Source organism: Hylobates moloch, unplaced genomic scaffold, assembly GCF_009828535.3.
Source record: "Hylobates moloch isolate HMO894 unplaced genomic scaffold, HMol_V3 SCAFFOLD_13, whole genome shotgun sequence".
NCBI classification, from domain to species: domain Eukaryota; kingdom Metazoa; phylum Chordata; class Mammalia; order Primates; family Hylobatidae; genus Hylobates; species Hylobates moloch.
Window position 1 is genome coordinate 59,767,120 of NW_026652288.1, and position 20,622 is coordinate 59,787,741.

Sequence of the window (20,622 nt, forward strand, 5' to 3'; positions counted from 1 at the left end):
CTTTTATTTATTTTGTTTTGTTTTTGAGATAGAGTCTTACTTGGTTGCCCAGGCTGGAGTACAGGGGTGCAGGGGCCCAATTTCGGCTCACTGAAACCTCTGCTTCCTGGGTTAAGCAATTCTCCTGCCTCAGCCTCCAGAGTAGCTAGCATTACAGGCATGTACCACCATGGCCGGCTAATTTTTTTATTTTTAGTAGAAACAGGGTTTCACCACTTTAGCCAGGCTGGTCTCGAATTCCTTACCTCAAGTGATCCGTCCACCTGGCCTCCCAGAGTGCTGTGATTACAGGCGCTTTTTTTATTTTTTTGTTTTTATTTTTATTTTTGAAACAGAGTCTGTCACTCAGGAGGCTGGAGTGCAGTAGTGCGGTCTCAGCTCACTGCAACCTCAGCCTCCTGGTTCAAGTGATTCTTGTGCCTCAGCCTCCTGAGTAGCTGGGACTACAGGCATGCGCCACCACGCCCAGCTAATTTTTGTATTTTTAGTAGAGACAGGGTTTCACTACATTGCCCAGGCTGGTCTTGAACTCCTGGTGTCAGGTGATCCACCCGTGTGGTTGCTTTTAGAATAATGACTGGTGAGTGCTGGCATTCAGGTCAAATATTAGATGTATGCTGAGATCCAGTTTTCAGAATCTAAAGAGTTTCAGGTACAAGACAGCATGGCAGATCTCTAGATATCCTGCCCAATCTGGATATATGAACATATCCTCATTTGCAATGATACGGGCCATTCCTTTGACATTTCTTTAGTTGTGTACGTTGACTAGATCACAGAATTCCTGAGGTTAGATTCTGTACCCTCCTTATCTTGATATCTGTACTTATATCATCTAGCTCAATCCCTGGCACACGAATGTCTTTAGCCACTTGCCAGAGTACTGTATCTGTTTACCCTGTGGAGCTTTCCCGTTAGTTCTAATTGTGAATGCTATGTAAATTTCACTACATTGTTTTTTTCTTTTTTTTCTTTTTTCCAAATTGTATTAGTCTGTTATATCTCTATCTGGCTATATTGAAGCAGTTATTTGCTGATTTTTAAAATTTATACATACAATACTATTTTAATTTCTTATAAACTTATATCTAACATCAGGAGTTCTTTGGATTATTCACAGCAGCTCAGGAGACAAATGTATTTTAAAAGATGTGCGATTTTGGAATCAGGTTTAGAGTCCCATTGTGTCACTTTGCTTGGTTAACTTTATGCAGCCAATAACCTTAATTATTCTTCATCTGTGAAAACAGGGACAAAAATAGGATTAAATAAGATAAGACATTTAGAAGTACCAGGCACAAAATAGGTACATTTCTGTTTACGTGTCTTCATATCATTGAGTCTATTACATGAACTTAATTTATATAGTGCTTTATTTTTTTTTTTTTACAACATGCTTGTGAATTGTCATTTATATCTTTGCCCAACTTTGTGAGATAACCAGGGAAAGTAATGTTATCACTAGCTTTAGATAAATAAACTTGAGAATAAGCATTGCCAAGGATCATGCAGCTAAGAAATTACAGAATCAGAACTTGAACCCAATCAATCCCCTCAGTCTGTACCCAGTGCCCTTTGTGCCAGGCCTTGGTATACTTTTACTTGCTGTCTCTATATTCACTATCTCTCTGATAATTTTAATGGCAACCAATCCCCATAACAGATGAGTCATTGGACCCAGCCACCTGCCATGCTAGTGCTAAGTTGGATAAATTGTGGATGCCTAACTCTGATTATCTTTATTCCTAGGGCACTACATATTAGGTATTTGGGGTTTTAACCAAGAGTTTCCTGAGATCATTTCGTGTTTTCTCATAGATAATAGATTGTCTAAGTTATAAAATTGCAGATAATGGCTCTTTTTATTGGCCAGTTTATATACGTCTCAAACAACTTTGCTGTATAGATTTTCTCTTTATTTTACAACTGGGACAGTGGATGTTAGTTACTCCATTTCTAATTGGTAGACAAGAAATCATGTGAACTGCAGCTTTCTGCTGAGGCTTCCAGTGTTGCGCTATTCATATGACTGAGCCTATAGAAAATTCTTTTGGGCCGTTAATTTTGGACTATCAAATAAGTCAGAAGTGGTACCACCAAGGACTTTATTGCTTCAAGTTCACTATACTAGTTGCATTGATAAAAATTTTTAAAGTATGGTCTTTTATTTTTTACTTAAGTGTTATATAATTAATTCTATTGAATTTAGGAAAGGTAGCTATTTAGTGGGTTTCTTTTGACCCAAATCATCAATTATTCAATGTTTACCTATAGTAATCCAATTGATAGTATTCTTACAGTACTCCATAAATCTGTCTAGTGTGGCACTTAGAAATGACACTAAAATTAACATTAATTATGTCTCGGGTTTCTTTCTTCAAGAAAACGGAACCTTGTCTGGTTCTTCTTGGCTTCCCTAGGGCCTTACAACACAGTGTGCAAAATATAAAGTAGATTTTGATGTTTGTTGAACCTGATTTTGAACTGCACTTTCATTGTGCGTCCATGCAAAATCCCACTGACATATCAAGACCAAGGTTTCTGTCATCATATTAGAATAACTATTTTTTGTTTTCTAGTCAGCCTTTTGATGAACAGGTAATGTAGAGGTCTCAAATACTGTTGTTCCAAGTGCTGAAATTAAATGAACTAAACATGATGCCGCTGAAGATAGTACTTTTGCTGTATAAGGCTGAGGCATAGTGACAGTACTAAAAATACATTTCAACATATTACGTTAAGAAAAACATGATTTATATAAGGAAAGAAATGAAATTAACATATTTGCCTTTTTAGAATTTTGTCCTGATTCTGCTCATTTTAATACAAACCTTCAGAGTCACCTTGATTTCGACTATTTTATTTTTGCTGAGAAATGAACTTTTTCAGTTGTGTTAGATTACCATAAATGAGAATATCAAACAGTAACTAGAGCCCCTCAGTAGTGGGAGTATAATTATCATATTGGCCTCATAAATCATTTGCTTCCCAGCACTCTATCAGGTGATGAGAGCAACAGCTGTGGCTTTGTTCTACCTAGAAGATGTTTCAATAAAGCCATTTCTGTTTTTATTCACTCAGATTTACAGTTATTTCTTTGTGTTGACATTAACCAGTGAATCTATTAGTTTCCATTACCAGCAGAATAACTAAAACTATAAATAGTTCTAATTTGTTTCACAAATCCATTCAAGCTACATAGATACCGTTTATTGGATAGAACATCTGGGTAATCTTGTTTGTCCTGTCTTTAGGCAAAATGCATACTTTCTTAAGCTTGTCCTTTCCTTTAGAAAAAAGAAAAAAATCAACTTTAGCAGCTCTGTCTGTTGACCTTAGATAACAGATAAATTGGGCATCTAATCATCTAGGAATCTAGATAAGATGCCAAGTCACTCCATCGGATTTATAATACTGGTGTAAAAAAAAAAAAAAAAACCCCACAGTATTATATTTCCTTGTTTGCTGGTTCTGCCAAAAACCAAAATACCATAAATACCATAGATATAATTTCTTTAACATCTGTCTTAATACTATAAAAAGATTAGGTCTTTTCTTCCAAATGTAAAGCAAGCTGCCCAGCACCAACTTAGAATACACTTATCATAGCCTAGCATATAAGCACATTTTAGCAAGTTTTAAAGATGGTCTGTAGGAGTGTAATTATCTTGGACAACTGTTGTACTGGAATAACCAGTTTAGTATGTTACAACTCTCTCAGTGTAACTGATTGTGTGGTGATTACTATAGCCCTCCAGGAGTTCTCAGAGGCAAGCACCTTAATTTCGGCAATGTTGCAGCTCTTCAAGCCTTTCCTCATCTCATCTGTTTTCTGTTTCTGCTTTGGTTCACACATAGGGTGTCCTCTAATGAACTCAGTTTTTCAGAAGAGTTAGAATCACTTGATTGTACTGTCATTTCTACTGGCATTTCTTTTCAATTCATAAGTATAAAAAGATGTGAGGTATGTTTTCCTCACATTCTGTGTGAACCTAAAATTGAATCCAGGCCGGGAGCAGTGACTCACATCTGTAATCCCAGCACTTTGGGAGGCCGAGGCAGGCAGATCATGAGGTCAGGAGTTCGAGACCAGCCTGGCCAGTATGGTGAAACCCCTTCTCTACTAAATATACAAAAAAAACTAGCCAGGTGTGGTGGCGTGCCTGTAGTCCCAGCTACTTGGGAGGCTGAGGCAGGAGAATCGCTTGAACCCAGGAGGCGGAGTTTGCAGTGAGCCCAGATTGCGCCACTGCACTCCAGCCTGGGCAATCGAGGAAGACTCCATCTCAAAAAAAAAAAAAAATTCAAATATTACGAGATTTCTTGGTAAGGTGCCAAGCCTAAGTATTTGGTAACTGAATTGGCTGAGTTATTGGCTGATATTTTGGTTTTGTAAACAATCACGTAGAGATCTCTTATGATTCTGCCCTATATGTATGTTGAGTTTTCTTCTTTTGGGTCACTGAATGTTTCTAGATCAATAGGAACTCAGCCTTCTCTTCTATAAAAGCTTTTAATGGATTAAGGGAAAACATAGTATGCATTTTTAAAAGTCAGTACAAAGCCGAGATAAATCATACACAATAAAATTAAAGCATTATTTATTTTTTCTTTTTGAGACAGAATCTTGCTCTGTCACCCAGGCTAGAGTGCAGCTTCCTGATCACGGCTCACTGTAGCCTCAACCTCCCAGGCTCAAGCAATCATCCCACCTCAACCTTCTGAGTAGCTGGGTCTACAGGTGCACACCATCACGCCTGGCTAATTAAAAAAGGTTTTAGTAAAGATGTCTCACCATGTTGCCCAGGCTGGTCTCAAACTCCTGGGCTTGAGCACTCCTCCTGCCTTGGCCTCCAAAGTGCTAGGATTACAAGTGTGAGTTATCATGCCCAGCCAAAAGTAATTTTTTATCGTTTTATACTTATTCCATGCTCAAACTCTCCAGTTTTGAAAAATAAGTCCTTTATAACTGGTTTGTCCAAATTAGGATCCAGTTGAGGACCCTATATTGCTAGTGGTTATGTCCTTTAGGGCTCTTTAAATCTTATCTCCCTTTTTAATGTCATTGACTTGTTAAAGAAGCTGGACCTATTGATAAATGAGAATAGTTATTTAAACTTAAACATTAAATCTTTAAGCGTACTTAAATATTTAAGAATATCTCTTTACATTTATTCAGAACATTTTCTTACATAGCAAAAATTCTATTCAAGTTTTTCCAAGTTAAAAATAAAAAAGTTCTTTGCATCTCATTTGTTTAAACCAGGATCCAGTCCAGAACCACATGCTGCAAATGATTGTTTTGTTAACTTGGAACAATTCATTTTATTCATGTCAGTAACTTGTTGACAAGATGAAACTACAGCGTCTTACAGAATGATCTACCTTCTTGATTGGGTTTCTCTATCCCTCTAACACGGTACTTGTCCAATATGGTAGCCACTAGTCACAAATGGCTATTGAGCTTTTGAAATGTGGCTAGTCTGAACTGAGGTGTGCTGTGAGTATAAAATATACACTGGATTTCTAAGACTTAATACAAAAGAGGTAAAATATTTCATAAATAGTTTTTTACACTGATTACATGTTCAAATGATAATTAGGGTAGTATGGGTTAAATAAATTATGTTATTAAAATTAATTTCACCAGTTTCTTTTTTTAAGCGTCTCTACTGGTAAATTCTATCTGGCTCCCATTATATTTCTATCAGATTTAAAATAGCCAGGCATGGTAGCTCACTCCTGTAATCTTAGCACTTTGGGAGGCTGAGACAGGAGGATCGCTTGAGGCTAGGAGTTCGAGACTGATTAGCCTAGGCAACATAGGGATACCCCCATCTCTACAAAGGAAAAAAAAAGTTTTTTAATGTTTTTTAATTAGTCAGGCATGGTAATACACACCTGTGGTCTCAGCTACTTGGGAGACTGAAGTGGGAGGATCACTTGAGCCCAGGAGGTTGAGGCTGCAGTGAGCTGTGATCGTGCCACTGTACTCCAGCCTGGGTGACAGAGTGAGACCTTGTCTCAAAAAAAAAAAAAGAAAAGATTGCAACCCACAAAGGGACTCCACAGCAGTACCCTGACATGTAATAGAAAAAAGAACATCAGTAAAGTGTTCCTTAGTTAGACTTTTGTAACATTTGATTGCTGTATACCAGCTAAATGATTTTCAGTGGTAGACCTTGCCTAGAGAATTTTAAGACCTAGTGTTCTACAACCCTGGCATCGTCTGGTAGATCCAATAGATGAAACAGCTGCTACAGATTTTTGAATATCTCTGATAGCTGAAAGGGTTAAATAATATAAACCTGTCAATGCGCTACCAATGCTAATAACCCGGTCCTGCTGATTTAAAAGTAAAGAACTATGTGAGCCAGTGCAGGTTCATGCTTCATTCGTTTATGTATTCATTCATTTGTTTTTAGTGTTGGAAAACCTTGGACAGACGATTGTACCCGATTTGGGATCACTGGAAAGTCAGCATGATTTTCGAACCCCAGAGTTTGTGAGTACTATTCCTTTATCTTAAATTTGTATTCTTTAGCTAAGAGATTTTTCACAAAATGAGAAGAAAGTTTTTTTATGAATTCATTCCTTCAGTGGCTGTAATGCTACATAGATCTTATTGCAGGGACTGTGCATTCAGAGCTCTGGTGTCTCTTGGGAATAGGTTGCTGAACTTGATTGTCTCAGCATCATGGTCTATAGGTTTGTTCTTCATATTGTTCATGTAATTGCAAATGGGAGTTCATTTTGTAATAAAATAGCATCTTGTTTCTGAAACTCCTGTTCCATTCATTGATACCATTGCTATCAGTATCTGTTGTTAGTAACTCTGGAAAGCAGTCTTTAAGCATATGCAGGTATATTGACCAGTGCCAGTCACTGGTAGTGAACATAGTCTACTTTCCCTTTCATCCTGGAGCTTTCAGTGATACAACCTACAGGTATCTTGTAGGGCTAGGAATATTCTGTTGGTTGTTTCTACCAGGAAGGGAGCTAAATGCTCCCACTAAATTGGACTCATTAAAAATTAGCCATGGTTCCTACCCTTAAGGAATTAAAAATCTTATTAGAAGCTACTGTGATTTTATTAATGCCTTGTTTAAAGAAAATTAAGCACATAGGATGCCTTGTGCAAAATATCCTTACTAAACAGATTTTTACATTAGGCTTATTTGGAGGGGGGATGGGAACAAGTGTTTCTGTGTCTCATGTACCATATTCACCAGATGTGTAGGAAAAACATGCCAGGATCCACTTACATTTCCTGATTTTTGTCCCTGTTGCAAATGGCCTACCACTTTAGGAATGCAGAAATCTTTTTAAATTTATTTTCAAAGTGTGATGTACAATCACCACTCCAGTAATTGGCAGAGCACAATTGTATTATTGGTAAAGACCAAAAAAACCTCATTATGTGCTTTTTCTGTTCTTGCTCACTCTTTATGGATTGCCTAGTCAATTCAACCAAGAGTAAAGAAACTAGAGAGTGCTCTGGACTGAAAAGGGATGGCACATAAAACTGTATCCACAATGCCATTTTATTTCAAAGTGTGGGACTCCTGTGGTGTACTAGCAGATTGCCTACTGTGAAAATCACCTGGACATAATAGAAAGACGTAGTATTCAATGACTTCCCTATTACATTCAATAAGATTTCTGGTAAAGGGAAATTGTAAATGCCCACCAATATTACTGCATCTTAAAGTAGCAGAGCAATTTTGTGGTTTTTCTAACTTTCACAGTTAGAGACCGAAAGCAGAATTGACAGAGATATTTCACATTTGAGTATGATACTGGTAGACACTCATGAAGCTGCCTCTTTTCTTGTTGTTTTATTTTTGGCTCCTTTTGTTGATACTTTTAAAGCAACATATCTAATCTAAAAAGAACTGTGTGCAACAAGGTGTTGGTGCACCTGGTAAACCTATACATAGTTCGCACCAATTCCCTATGTGAAAATAAAAGTATTTTCCTCAAGAACAGCCTTGAGTGTATTGCGATGTTGCAGACTGGCAAGTCTCGGCAGTGTTGTTGCCACAAATAAGGCAGATACACCGATAATCTTCCTCCACCTTCAGCATTTTCTTGAGTACCACATTTTCCTTTTCAAAGTGGAAGAAGACAGCTAGTCTAAGCTAGAATGACCAGGGGTGGAACTCCGGGCTCACAGAATACATTTACCTTATTGAAAGACTTGTTTTCACAGTGAATCTGAGAACACCCAAGCTGGAAGGAGATTCTTGGGCTAAATCCCCACTTTTTTATTTTTCAGTCTCATGCTTACAGAATTATTGAGAGTCATATTGTTCGACTGCACTGATGGCATTGAAAACTGTTAATCACAATATCCCTGTATGTGTGGCTGATATCAGATTTCTATATCCTGGCTATTATCTTTCTCTAGTTACAGGTTCATAACATGTTCAGGAGAGAATCTGGGATTTTCTTGTGCTTCATGGATTTTCACACATCTGATGCTCATTAAGGCCACTTCTTTGTGTAACATGTAAATTGCTGTGTTTTCTCCTTAGCATCAGCTTAGCCAGTGTACTCCCAGTTCCACAGTAAACATAAACTGCTGTCTCCATGGTAAACAAACAGAAGGTGTAGAAGTGGTGCCTTGAGAATAGGGTGCCCAGGGGAATCAAGCATTATGTATAAGGTCAGCTCTTTTTGTAGGCAGAAGCTTACAGCATCAGTGAAAATGGGTGGCTCCCGTTGTATAGGCAGGCAAATGCCAGGACAAAATCAGGTAAGTTGATTCAAGCCACATTTTAAAATCAGAAGTGGGTGTCACAGTACAAACCTGGGAGCAGAAAGAACCCAAAGGCAAAGCAAAATTGAAAAAAGAAGACTGAAAAGAGGAATAAAAGGAGCTGAAAAATTAATATTCTATTTTTCTCCATCTGGCATTTTGGAAGGTCCAACTGCAGTTTGCGGAGTTGAACCGAAATAAAGCAAAGCCTAGTTCATGTTTACTCGGGCCTTATCCTCAAATAGTTCAGATTTTAGAAGGATCAAGAGCCTAGTGTTTTTATACAATGGGGTGTATTTATAGAGTTTGGCTAACAGGGAGACTAAAATGCTTATCATTATTAGTTCATTTCCTTCAGAATTTCATTTCAATGAGGCCTAAGAGAACATTGCCAGTTGAATAGTTTTGGCCGCTGGCATCATAAGTACATTCAAGGTTTCCTTCACAGCTCAGGTGTCTGTAATGTGACTAGTTAGGTAAAGCCAGCACTGCTGTATGGTGTGCGTAAATCACAGTGAAATAAATGCTGCTGTGAACCTCCCACGTGGCCTGGAGACCACAGCCTACCTTGCTGTTGGCGGCATCCCCAGTGGCTTCTTCTCTCGCTTGCTGCGGAGTTTGTCCATTGATTACCTGTCACCTGCATATCTGTGTTGCTCTTCTTCAGCTCCTGCCCCACTTTGCAGACTGAGGCAAATAAGTTTAGCTGAACTATGCAAAAATGGTAAGTGGTGAAGAGAGATGTGAACATAAGGTGCATGAGTTCTTGCTACCCCAAAGCTTAGGAGCTGGGAATGTGTTGGAACTAGAAACTGTGACATAGACACACTCCAAAGTAAGGTGGGTGTGTGGGTACAAGTCCAGATGAAAGGGACCCGGCAAATACTGGCATTAGAAAGTAACTTGATGATCTTGCTGTGGTGGGAAACTGTCTCAATCCTGGTTCAGTTTTTTGTTTAAGCACAATGAAATCTGTTTTATAACTTGTTTCATTAACATTTTATCATGAACATTTTCCCACACTGTTTTGTTTTCTCCAACATTGTTAATTGTCTCTGACATTATTTGTTCAATATATTGATAAGCATAACTAATCCATTGTTACTTTGAAAGCAGTTCAAGGAGGATGTAGTCAGGAAAATGGTGGTATAGCGAGATGTTCTGGAACTATGTGAATGGTGACTATCATTTGGGGACATGGATGAAAATAGAGTAGGTGCATGATGACTCTGGGGAAGGGAATCAGTTAAAGTGAGGCTGGGAACTGAGGACCAGAGACTCAGATAACCTTGTAGAGTTCAGTCTTAACAGTAGAGACTGCAGAAATAGGCCATGTGATTCAGACTGAGGATGGGGAGGCGTCCACATGGTGATGGAGCAGATAAACATTGTTCTGCAATGTGGTTGCATGCAGGATATCCCACACTTCCCTTAGTTTGCCCAGTCCCAGGTCTGGTTAAGAGCAGAGGAGATCTAAGGGGCAGTCATGGCTGGCCCATTAGACCCCAGGTTGATTCAAACCCCAAGGAGTTGAAAAAAAAATAACTGGAGATGCAGGGGGAGCAGTAATGGTCAAGGCTATTTCTAGAAACCCTGACTGTTGACATTGACCCAGGAACTCAGATGGGCCAGTTGCCTGAGTACACATGGGCTGAGGGATGGGGTGTGGGAAAGGATTCTGATCTAGCAGTGGTGAGTCAGCTTGCAGCAAGCTGGAAGATACTGCCATGGGTAGAAATCAGGCTGTGGTCAACATGAAAACACAAAGAAAGAGAAGGCCAAGGAATTATGTTTTATGATCTGAGACTGACTAGTAATACCTCCATTTTCCAGCCTTTCTAGAACTCGAGGTTTATATATAACCCTACTGACTTTTGAGAAGCTGGAAGATTCTTATTGCCTCTGATCTCATGCCAACCGAGGATGTTTTTCATTGCTTAGTCTCTACGAAATTTGGAATAAATAATAAGAAAGAATTCGGGATGGCAAAAGAGTATTAGGTTTATAATAGGATAAATCAGGGAAAATGATGAGAAACCATGGGATTTAGAAAGCCTAAATAGAAAAATAGACTCAGGAAGATGAAGATTAAAGGGGAACAAATATGTGTCCCATTAATTAAACGTCATAGATACACAGAGAGAAGGAAGTCTGAAGAGTAATTATCCCCCTTTGAGATTTTGTGTAACTGACTCCCTTTTTGAAGGAAGATACTACTTTATAGAAAAATGCTTTTGATTCCCTGAAATTCAATTTTTGATTATCTTCAACCATATGAAAACACATGTGATCCCAAGGAAGAGTTAAAATATTAATTTACTAAAATATTCATTCGATATCTACTATTTTAGGTGAAGAAACAGAAAAAAAAATCCCTGCACTTGTGAAGCTAACATTTTGATGGGGGAGACATAAAACACAAAATAAATGTCCGATAATCCTTTAGAGAAAAAGTAGGGATTATTTGTGTGTATGTGGCGGGGGGTGGTGACAGTTTTAAATAGGTTATTTAGGGAATATCTCACTGAGAAGTTGCCAAGTGAAAAAACCCCAATGTGCTGCTGGAGCAAGCTCTTTGGAAATCTGGAGGAAGAGCATTCCCAGCAGAAGGAGTAGCATAAACAGAGGTTTCAAGGTAGGAGAGTTTGTTAGATACATTTAAGGAAATGGAAGACCGCTGTGGCTGGAGTAGAATGAAAGATCGAGAGACTAATAGATATGAGGACTTCATAGGCCATTGTAAAGACTTTGGTTTTGCTCTGAGTTGGGAAGTCATTTGGGGGGGTGGTGAGCCTTTGGAGGGTAAACTGGCAGATTTTGAGCAGAGGAGCAACCTGAATTGACCTGTTTTCATAGGATCCCTTGGGTTGTCCTGAGAATAGATTATGAAGGAGTAGAGCAGGGGCAGAGAGACCTATTAGACTTTCTCAGGAATCCAAGTGAGAGATGGTAGTGGGTTGGTCCTGAGTGTTAGTTATGGTGATAGAGAGACATACTCAAATTCTGAATACATTCTGAGGGTAGAAGCAATAGAATTTGTTGACAGATCAAATGTGAGCTGTGCAAGAAAGAGCAGTCAAGGAATGACTCCAAGTTTTTGACCCTGAAGACTGTGAAAGGAGCAGTTTAGGGAGAGGATATGCAGGGGAAAAATCAAAATTCTGTTTTGGATATGTAAAGTTTGAGACATTCCGGTGGAGATGTCAGTATGCAGTGGGATATATGAACCTGGAGTAAGAGTTAAAGAGGGGAGCCCAACCCCCAATCCGAGAGTTGTCAGCACACAGGTGATGTTAAAAGCCATGGGACTAAATGAGAGCAGCGAGGAAAGGAGTGAGATAGAATAGAGAGGAGATGCTGGACTGAGCCCGGGGGCACCAGTGTTTACAGGTCACAGAGATGAGGAAAAATCAGCAGGACAGGCTGAGCCAGGAGGAGCCAGTGAGGTGGGAGGAAAGTGAAGAGTCTTGGAAGCCAAGTGAAGAAAGTATAAAGTAGGAAGGAATGACCAAATTCTGATGATGATGGAGAATTGACCATTGTATTTAACAATAGGGAAAAGACCATGACAAGGAGGGGTTTGGGTTGAGTGGTAGAATCCAAACCTTATTAGAAAGGATTCAAAACAGAATGGGAGAAGAGGAACTGGATACAGAGAATTTAGGTAACACTTTCGTGTGTGTGTGTGTGTGTGTGTGTGTGTGTGTGTGTGTGTGTGTAATTTTTTTTTTGCCAAGCAAGAACACAGAGAAAGGGGGTAGTACCTGGAAGGGTGATTACCGTGAAGAGAGTTTTAAGATGGCAGGAATTACTGTTTGTCAGGTAGTGGGAGCAGTTCAGTAGGGAGAGAAAATCTGATGATGCAAGAGTGAGAGGGAAGGATTACTGGAATAATGTCCCTGAGAGGGCAAGAAGGGAATCCCATCTATAAGTGGAGGGATTGGCCATAACTGTAGGGACTGTTCCCTCTTAGAAGTAAGAGGGAAGCCAGCATATTGGGACACAGGTGAAATTAGTTCAGTAGATTTGATAGTAGGAGATTGCGGAAGCTTTTTCTTGATTGGTTTTCATTCACCAGTGAAATGGAAAGCAAGACATTAGCTAAGATTGAGGAGGGAAACGGGATCTGAAGAGAGGAGAAGGGGGTGAGACGCTCATCTGGAAGAGTGGGAAAGTGAATGCACTGGGGAAATGGAATGTCATTGCTGGCAGCCATGAGAGCCTACTCAAGGGTAGTGGTCATGGTCAAGGTTGGGTGGTTGTGTGTTTTTCCCATTCAAGTCCAGCTTGGGGGAGCAAGTGTAGAATAGGCAGAGTTTGATTTAACCAATTTGGAGAGAGAGAGTAGGCTAACTGGAGCAACCTGGAAAAAGTTCTAGGATTTCTGGTCTGTGGCCAGGGCCTGTGTGGGGCTGATGATCCTGAATTTATAGTCCTACCACACTGTGGCTTTCTCCAACATCATTCAGACAGCGAGAAAGCAGATAGCAGCCTTCAGCCAGCGCTGGGGCTTTGTAGATGGACATTATGGAGAGTACAATATTGGCAAGATGTTACTGAAACAGTGTGCTCTGGAATGTGGCCCTAAAGACGGAAGGAAGGGAAGAAAGAAGAGGGTTGGCAGATTGATTAGAAAAAGTGGAGGAGCCCCTGGGGTCTTGTGTAATGAGTAGGTAATGTAGTTGTGGTCAGAAAGAGGGATTCTTAAATAAGTTCTTTTTGAATATTTCTTAAATAAATGCTTCTTGAATTTTTCAGGATGGCAAGGGCCGGGGTGGGACTGTGGCATTAGTGCATGAAAGGGAGAAGGTGATTGGCAGTAAGAAGTGAGCCTACTAAGGGGCCAGAGTACATCGGTCATGTCGTGTCTCTGGATGCATAGGTCCTGGTCTGATGAAGGACACACAGTGGAGAGGAACACGTGAGCCCAGAATCAGAATTTCAGCAAACCAGGAGCAGCAGCTGGGAATTTGGAAATGATCGACTTCAGGAAGCTTTGAGGTTGTATTCTATTCACTTGGACCCGAAATGAATTTTCTTCCAAGAACATTGAGGAGTAATGGCCTGGAAGTGGCACTTGGGAAAAGAACATTGATCTTACTTCTTTGCCCTGAGGTGTGAAAGGTATGAGAGAATCAGAGCCAGCTGCCCACAGGTCTACAAATTTTTGCTTGCAGGTTTTGTCTCAAAGTGGGTTCAAGGATCTATTTTCACCCTTTTTTTTTTTTCCTGAGTAGTACAGACTTTGTTTTGGTTATTTCTGAAGCAACTGAATTGGTGTTAGGGCTATTGAAAAATATTTTGGTCTATTTTATGGTCAGTCCAAGACCTTTCTGGCTAATCCCAGAAACCCAACTAAAGTCCCAAGGTCTGCCCACAGACTCCCAGATCTTCAGGATCAGAAAGTCTGAGAATAAGGCAGTACCCTCTCAGTTAAGCCTTTTTTCACTTGGGCTTACAAAGAAATATGATGACTTTGCCTTGTGTCTTTGGCCCTAAGCTTGCCAAACTAAAAAAGAAAAGAAACTCAACCAAAAAAGAAAACCAAACAAAGGAACATTAATTTGGCAAAAGGACTCTGAAAAGGGGGAAATGAGATCAGAGATAAACTGGCTAGTAAGAATTGCTAAGTTGGCCCATTTGTTGTGGTAGGGAAATGAGATCAGAGATAAACTGGCTAGTAAGAATTGCTAAATTGGCCCATTTGCTGTGGTAGGAATTTACATGGCATCTCAAGGTTGAAAGCTTTTTGTGTATTCAAGAACAGAAGGTGATGGAATGTGCATTTTTGCCTGAATATGGAGAAATATTTGCTGTATGTGGCTGATTCAAGAGCTAAATTCATGGATTTGTTAGGATTGGGGAGTATGAGCAAAAGTGAAGCAGTTCAACATGCGAAGATGTCATTTAGAAATTTTTTTCTGAGTCACTTCTTTGGAATACAGAATGTTATTTTCCCAGAGAAACAGTCATAAATGGTGATTAAGTTGCTGGGCCCAGCCAGACAAGACCTGCTAAAGCCAATTTAACTCAGAAGGCTAATAAATGATCATTCTGCACTAATAATCCTCTTGAACACGCTAATCTTTTATTTTTTTCCATTCTTAGCCTAAAAATGTGAGTGTAAAATGAAAGTCCTGAGTAAGTGAGTCAAGGCTGGTGAAAAAATGCTTAGCATGATCAGAGAGATTGATTGATTTTTGAGTTATGTGAGATGATGAAGAAGCTGTGGTCTGCCCACAGTTTAAGGAAGTCAGTTCAACTGTATGAGATGAATGAGAAAACAGCTTAGTAGCTTCTATGTTACTTTTGTCTTTTCTGCTAATGAAAGTGAATTTTAGATTGATAATGGTTAAAAGTCTGGTGAAGTCTACAGAAGCTCATGCTGCCCAAGAATATTTTAGAAAGGAGTATAATTGTTCCAAATGAGTTAGCCAGGGTATTAAAAGAGCTTGTAGATTTGCTTTAGGAAGTGCAGCCGGTCATCTGAAGGTGATACAGGGACTGGGACAGCTGCCAGAACCTAGTGGGGCAAATGTGACAGTTCTCAAAAAGGGGTGAACTTAGGGTAGAAGTTGGGCATAGGCTAAATTCTCATAAATGGAGACACTGGAGCTGGAGCACTAATCTCCATATTCCAGAATGAGATGTTTAAGCAGATGGTTTGTGAATACTAGAAAAAAAGTCGGCCAGGTGCAGTGGCTCACGCCTGTAATCCCAGCACTTTGGGAGGCCAAGGCGGGCGGATCACAAGGTCAGGAGATCGAGACCATCCTGGCTAACACAGTGAAACCCCATTTCTACTAAAAAATACAAAAAATTAGCCGAGCGAGGTGGCGGGCGCCTGTAGTCCCAGCTACTTGGGAGGCTGAGGCAGGAGAATGGCATGAACCCCGGGGGGCAGAGCCTGCAGTGAGCCGAGATCGCGCCACTGCACTCCAGCCTGGGCGACAGCAAGACTCTGTCTCAAAAAAAAAAAAAGGTCATTAGGAGCCAACATGATGAGTTCAATAAAATAAGTCATCCCAAACTGAATACATTACTTTTTTTCAATGGAGGTTATTAGACTGACAGAATAGGAGAGAGCCACAGACATTTTTCTGTGTTTTGATTTTAGCAAGATGTGTGGAAAAAAATGTATTTAAATACAAAATGAAGAAATGTGTGCCTGGTGACAGCATGCTTATCTGGGCAGTTGTTCTTAAAACTGGAATAATGGATGAAAATCAATTTCTAGAGGAGACAAAAATCAATATGAATTAAATTCCTGCCCCTAATTCATAAATATCAGCTGTTTAAGTAAAGAGCCTAAGAGCAGAGAGTAATGATGGATCACATGAAATGGCTAGGTATTTGGTTAATGAAGCTCCGTGTGAATTGAGCATGTGATAACAATGTCAAAAGGTTAATGAAAATCTAGGTCGCATTTGTACCTGCGTCCAGAATAAAGGAAATACTAGGCTTTTCCTGCTCAGTATTGGTAAAGCTGCTTCTCATTCTGAGTGCTGACTTTAAAAGGGGGAGCATATTGAGAGGGAATGATCAGCATGGTGGAAGATCCAGATATTTAGGCAAGAACATGACAGCAAGATTTAAATATTTGTCAAGAGTAATTGGTGGATGGCGTTGCAAAATGTAGCATTAAGACCCATGAATAGAAGGTATGTATGAGCAACTAGATTTCATTTCAGTAGAAAGACATTCTCATAATTAAAATACCTCACACCTTGGAGGAGATAAACTACAGATGAAATGGATAACAATCTAGCATGGAGATAATGAATGCCTGAACCAGGCCATGTCAGTGGGACATGGCAATTGGCAATTTCCAGTTGATTAACTTGGTAACTGATAGAAAGTGGGGAATGAGGGAAAAGGAGGTTTCTGTGACATCTCGCCCCATTGAGTTTTATGCAGTTCATTGATGTATTTGCATTGCTCCGTTTTATGTTTTTTCGTCATTTAACATATTATTAGCAGCCAAATGATGTAATTGATTAAAACCCTTTCTCCATATAACAGTGTTCATTCTACCTGGTTTTATTCCACTATTTCCAGAAATCCTTAGCTGTAAAATGTCTTGTGAATTCCCAACCCACAAAGTATCACATTTGAAATTCAGCAAGCTATCTGTTATCTGGGGAATGTCAAAATTAATTTGACAAAAACATGGGTGAGGAAAGCAGGGAGCCCTGGACATTCTGAACAAAGATGTGGTATCAGTATTTACCATGGAACTCATTTGATTATAAGTCATCTAGAAGCATAATCACAATAATGGCCAGGAAAGCCACAGAAGCAAAATAATTGAGTTAAGTTGAGAGTTTGCTGGCAAATAACCTCATCATGTCATGACCTAAAAAGCAGCATGGATGTAAAATGTTGTAATAAAAATTTAAAGAGAAAGAAAGAACTTGGTGGGAATGTACACACAATGTGAATTCACAAGATTCCCAGAAAATTGAAAGGGAGAGACCAGTGGGATTTCAGCTTCTGCCATCCCTCCCGTATTTTGAACTCTTAATTAATTTGGAAGGCTGAAGGGCTTTGGAAAGATGATTTGAAATCTTTCTGAGGTCCCGTTAGTTAACTATAGTTTTCCTTATTTTAACAAATAATAATAAAAAGTGCATCTTTACTATAAGTCTCAAATGTGTTCCTCAAGTATGTCTCTGGTAAGAAACTATAAATATGCTTTTATCCAGAAAACTCTTAATGGCTCCTTCAAAAAGAAAAAGCATTTATAGCTCCTTCTCCCAAGTCACTCTTTGAAATGTAGAGTAATGTGACCTGACAGATTATAGTAACTACCAAACAGCATCTTCATTAATTATAATGGGCAAACCAATAATATGGATCTTTATGATGTTAGCATGTATTGTAATAAGTCAAGACCATACTTGTAGCTGGAATAAAATTTGATTGCAAATTTGTGTGTTTTGATTTTAGCAGGATGTGTGGAAAAAATTGTAGATTTTTTCCTGACTTCCTTAAAATAAAAACAAATAATGAAAATTTTGACAGATCATTCAATGATGCTAATGGTATCACTACCATTTCATGTACTTTCGTCTACCTTAAGTGTTTTTAAAAAGCAAATATACTATCTGTGAAATATGAAGGAAGAAGATTAAAAAGAGGTGAATTAGATGAGGTACTTCTGAGACTTTGGAAGTGCTTTTACTTATTTTTAATTTTCCTTTTTTGTAGGTGAAAGCCATTTTAAAGGTTGCCCTAGGAAGTTGAACGTAAGATGGACTCCAGGGAATTAGAAGCCCTATTTTTCCATGCAACCCTGCTCTCAGGCCCCTGTGGACAAGTCGCTTTTCCTTCTAGAACCTCAGTTTCTTCATATATAAAAAGCAGAAAGATCAGCAGTAGATATCCTCACTGGGGTGTTGTTCAGTGACTGCATGGTGACTGAGAAACACTTTAGCTATCTTAAAATGATGATCATAATAATACAGCGAATAGTCTTATCTAACATTTATGGATGCTTGTAGTTGGCTAAGCACATTACAGGGAAAGGGCTAGCTAGGATTGAAATGGCCACAGCCCTACATTACTCAGCCCTGCCATACCCCGTATCATTCCCTTTCAAACAAAATCAGAGTGTGTTGGTATCAGGAATTAGTTCTGTTGTTCTTAGAAGAGCAGGCAAGAGTCTTGATGACTTGTGCACCTGAGGAAGTACAGTTACAGACACTTAAGTACCTACCAGATTATCAACAGGTTGAGAATTAATCATACCCAGCAACATTATAAAATACCAACAGCACAACCTATGAATAAATAAATATGTTGAGCACTTACATGTGCTACTATAATTTTCAGTGAACTAGAAATAGGCTATTTAAGTTATGTACTATTTTAATAAGCCACTATTAGCTTCACTAAATTTTGGAATAAAATTTTCATTAAGTATATATTAATCAATATGCTTAGAGAAATACAAAGCAGTGTATCTCAACATTTACCCACAGGGCCAAGAGTCGGCATACCGTTCACCTCAGTCTCCTGCATTGTCTTATTGTCTGGCAATGTTAGTCGTGCAGTTGACGCTGGTTGGTTGGTTGATTGAATGAAAGACTATAAGGCAGTGTGTACTGTTTGATGAGTTCTGTTAGGCACTTAGGAAGTGCTAGAGGAGTTCAGTTAGGGTTGTAGTTCTCAGCCCTGGCTGTGCATCAGAATTACCTAGAGTGTGCTTTTGAAATATGAAGGCCCAAGCTCCACTTTCATGCGCTTATCTTGGTCTCAGTAGAACCTAAGTGTGTTTATGTAACATTTAAAAGATGACTATAGGCTGGGCACGGTGGCTCACGCTTGTAATCCCAGCACTTTGGGAGGCCGAGGCGGGCGGATCACGAGGTCAGGAGATCGAGACCACGGTGAAACCCTGTCTCTACTAAAAATACAAAAAAAGTTAGCCGGGCGTGGTGGTGGGCGCCTGTAGTCCCAGCTACTCGGAGAGGCTGAGGCAGGAGAATGGCGTGAACCCGGGAGGTGGAGCTTGCAGTGAGCCGAGATTACACCACTGCACTCCAGCCTGGGCCACAGAGCGAGAGTCCGTCTCAAAAAAAAAAAAAAAAAAAAAAAAGATGACTATAATGTACACCCAGGTTTAAGAATCATTACCTTAGAAAAATCAGGTTTGGGCTGGATGTCTATAATCCTAGCATTTTCGGAGGCCAAGACAAGAGAATTGCTTGAGCTCAGGAGTTCAAAACCAGCCTGGGCAACATAATGAGACCTTATCTCTACAAAAAAAAAAATTATATGTATATATACACACACATACACATATACACACACACATATATACATATATACACATATATGTGTACATATACATATATATCTACCAAACATATATATACATATATATACACACATACATATATATGTATATGTACATATGTGTGGATATATGTATAAAATCAGGTTTGTATTTTTGAAGGAAATGGTGTATAGCTCAATCTTGAAGACTACATTTTGGTAGGTACTGAAATCTGTGCCAGAATCTATATCAATCAGGATTTTACCAGGTCTTTTGACTGACCTCTGGAGAACGCCCACACAGAAATGGAGAATAATCTCCTTTACTTGAAAGTCACCTGATTGTGGATGTGAACCACATCTACAAAATACCTTTACAGCAACACCTCGATTAGTGTTTGACTGCATAATAAATGAGTACCATAGCCTAGCCAAGCTGATACATAACTATCACAGTGGATGTATTACAGGAGGGTGCCCGAATAACATTACAGGAACATATCAGTGAAGGTGGAAATGAGTGGGTGTGCCCAGTTTGCATTGAGCCTAGAGTTGATCTTGGGAAGTGAGAGGAGAGGATGTTGGAAAGATAATGTGGAATGTAGAAATGTTGGACTAACGAGTTTGGGCTTTTGAGCAGAGGAGAGAAAGCAACACTGTAGCAGTGCTCTCCAATAGAACTTTTTCTCATGGTGGGAATGTTCTGTCCCTGTGCTAACAACACGATAGCCACTGACCACACGTGGGTATGGAGACAACTTGTGATGCAGCTATTGAGGCCAAAGAACTGAATTTTTAATTAATTCTTATTCATGTAATTTCAGTAGCCGTGTGTGGCTCATGGCTACTGTGTGGGAAAGCACCACTGTAGAGGGAGTATTCTGGTGGGAGGATGCATGGTGAACTGGGGGAGAAGTAACGTGCAGACAGTCCAGTTAGGAGATGACCACAATAGTCCCAGTGGGGACTGGGCAGAAGCAAGGAATATGGAAAGGAGAGTTGAGGGTGAGGGAGAAGCGAATCAAAGATAATCTTACATTGACCATTTCTCTGTCTTTCTGGCCACTTCTCTACTGTTTCGC

The 20,622-nt window shown here is 39.5% G+C and overlaps 1 protein-coding gene across 4 annotated transcripts in view; it reads left to right on the forward strand.

Annotated features, from left to right (window-relative positions):
• The window catches only part of ANO6 (anoctamin 6), a 212,106-nt gene that overhangs the window by 80,465 nt on the left and 111,019 nt on the right, over positions 1–20,622 (forward strand). For all 4 annotated transcript variants that reach the window (XM_058426498.1, XM_058426500.1, XM_032173773.2 and 1 more), the window contains one exon: positions 6,426–6,505. In XM_058426498.1, coding sequence (XP_058282481.1) covers positions 6,426–6,505 — 80 coding nt within the window. The remainder of the gene's footprint in view (positions 1–6,425; positions 6,506–20,622) is intronic.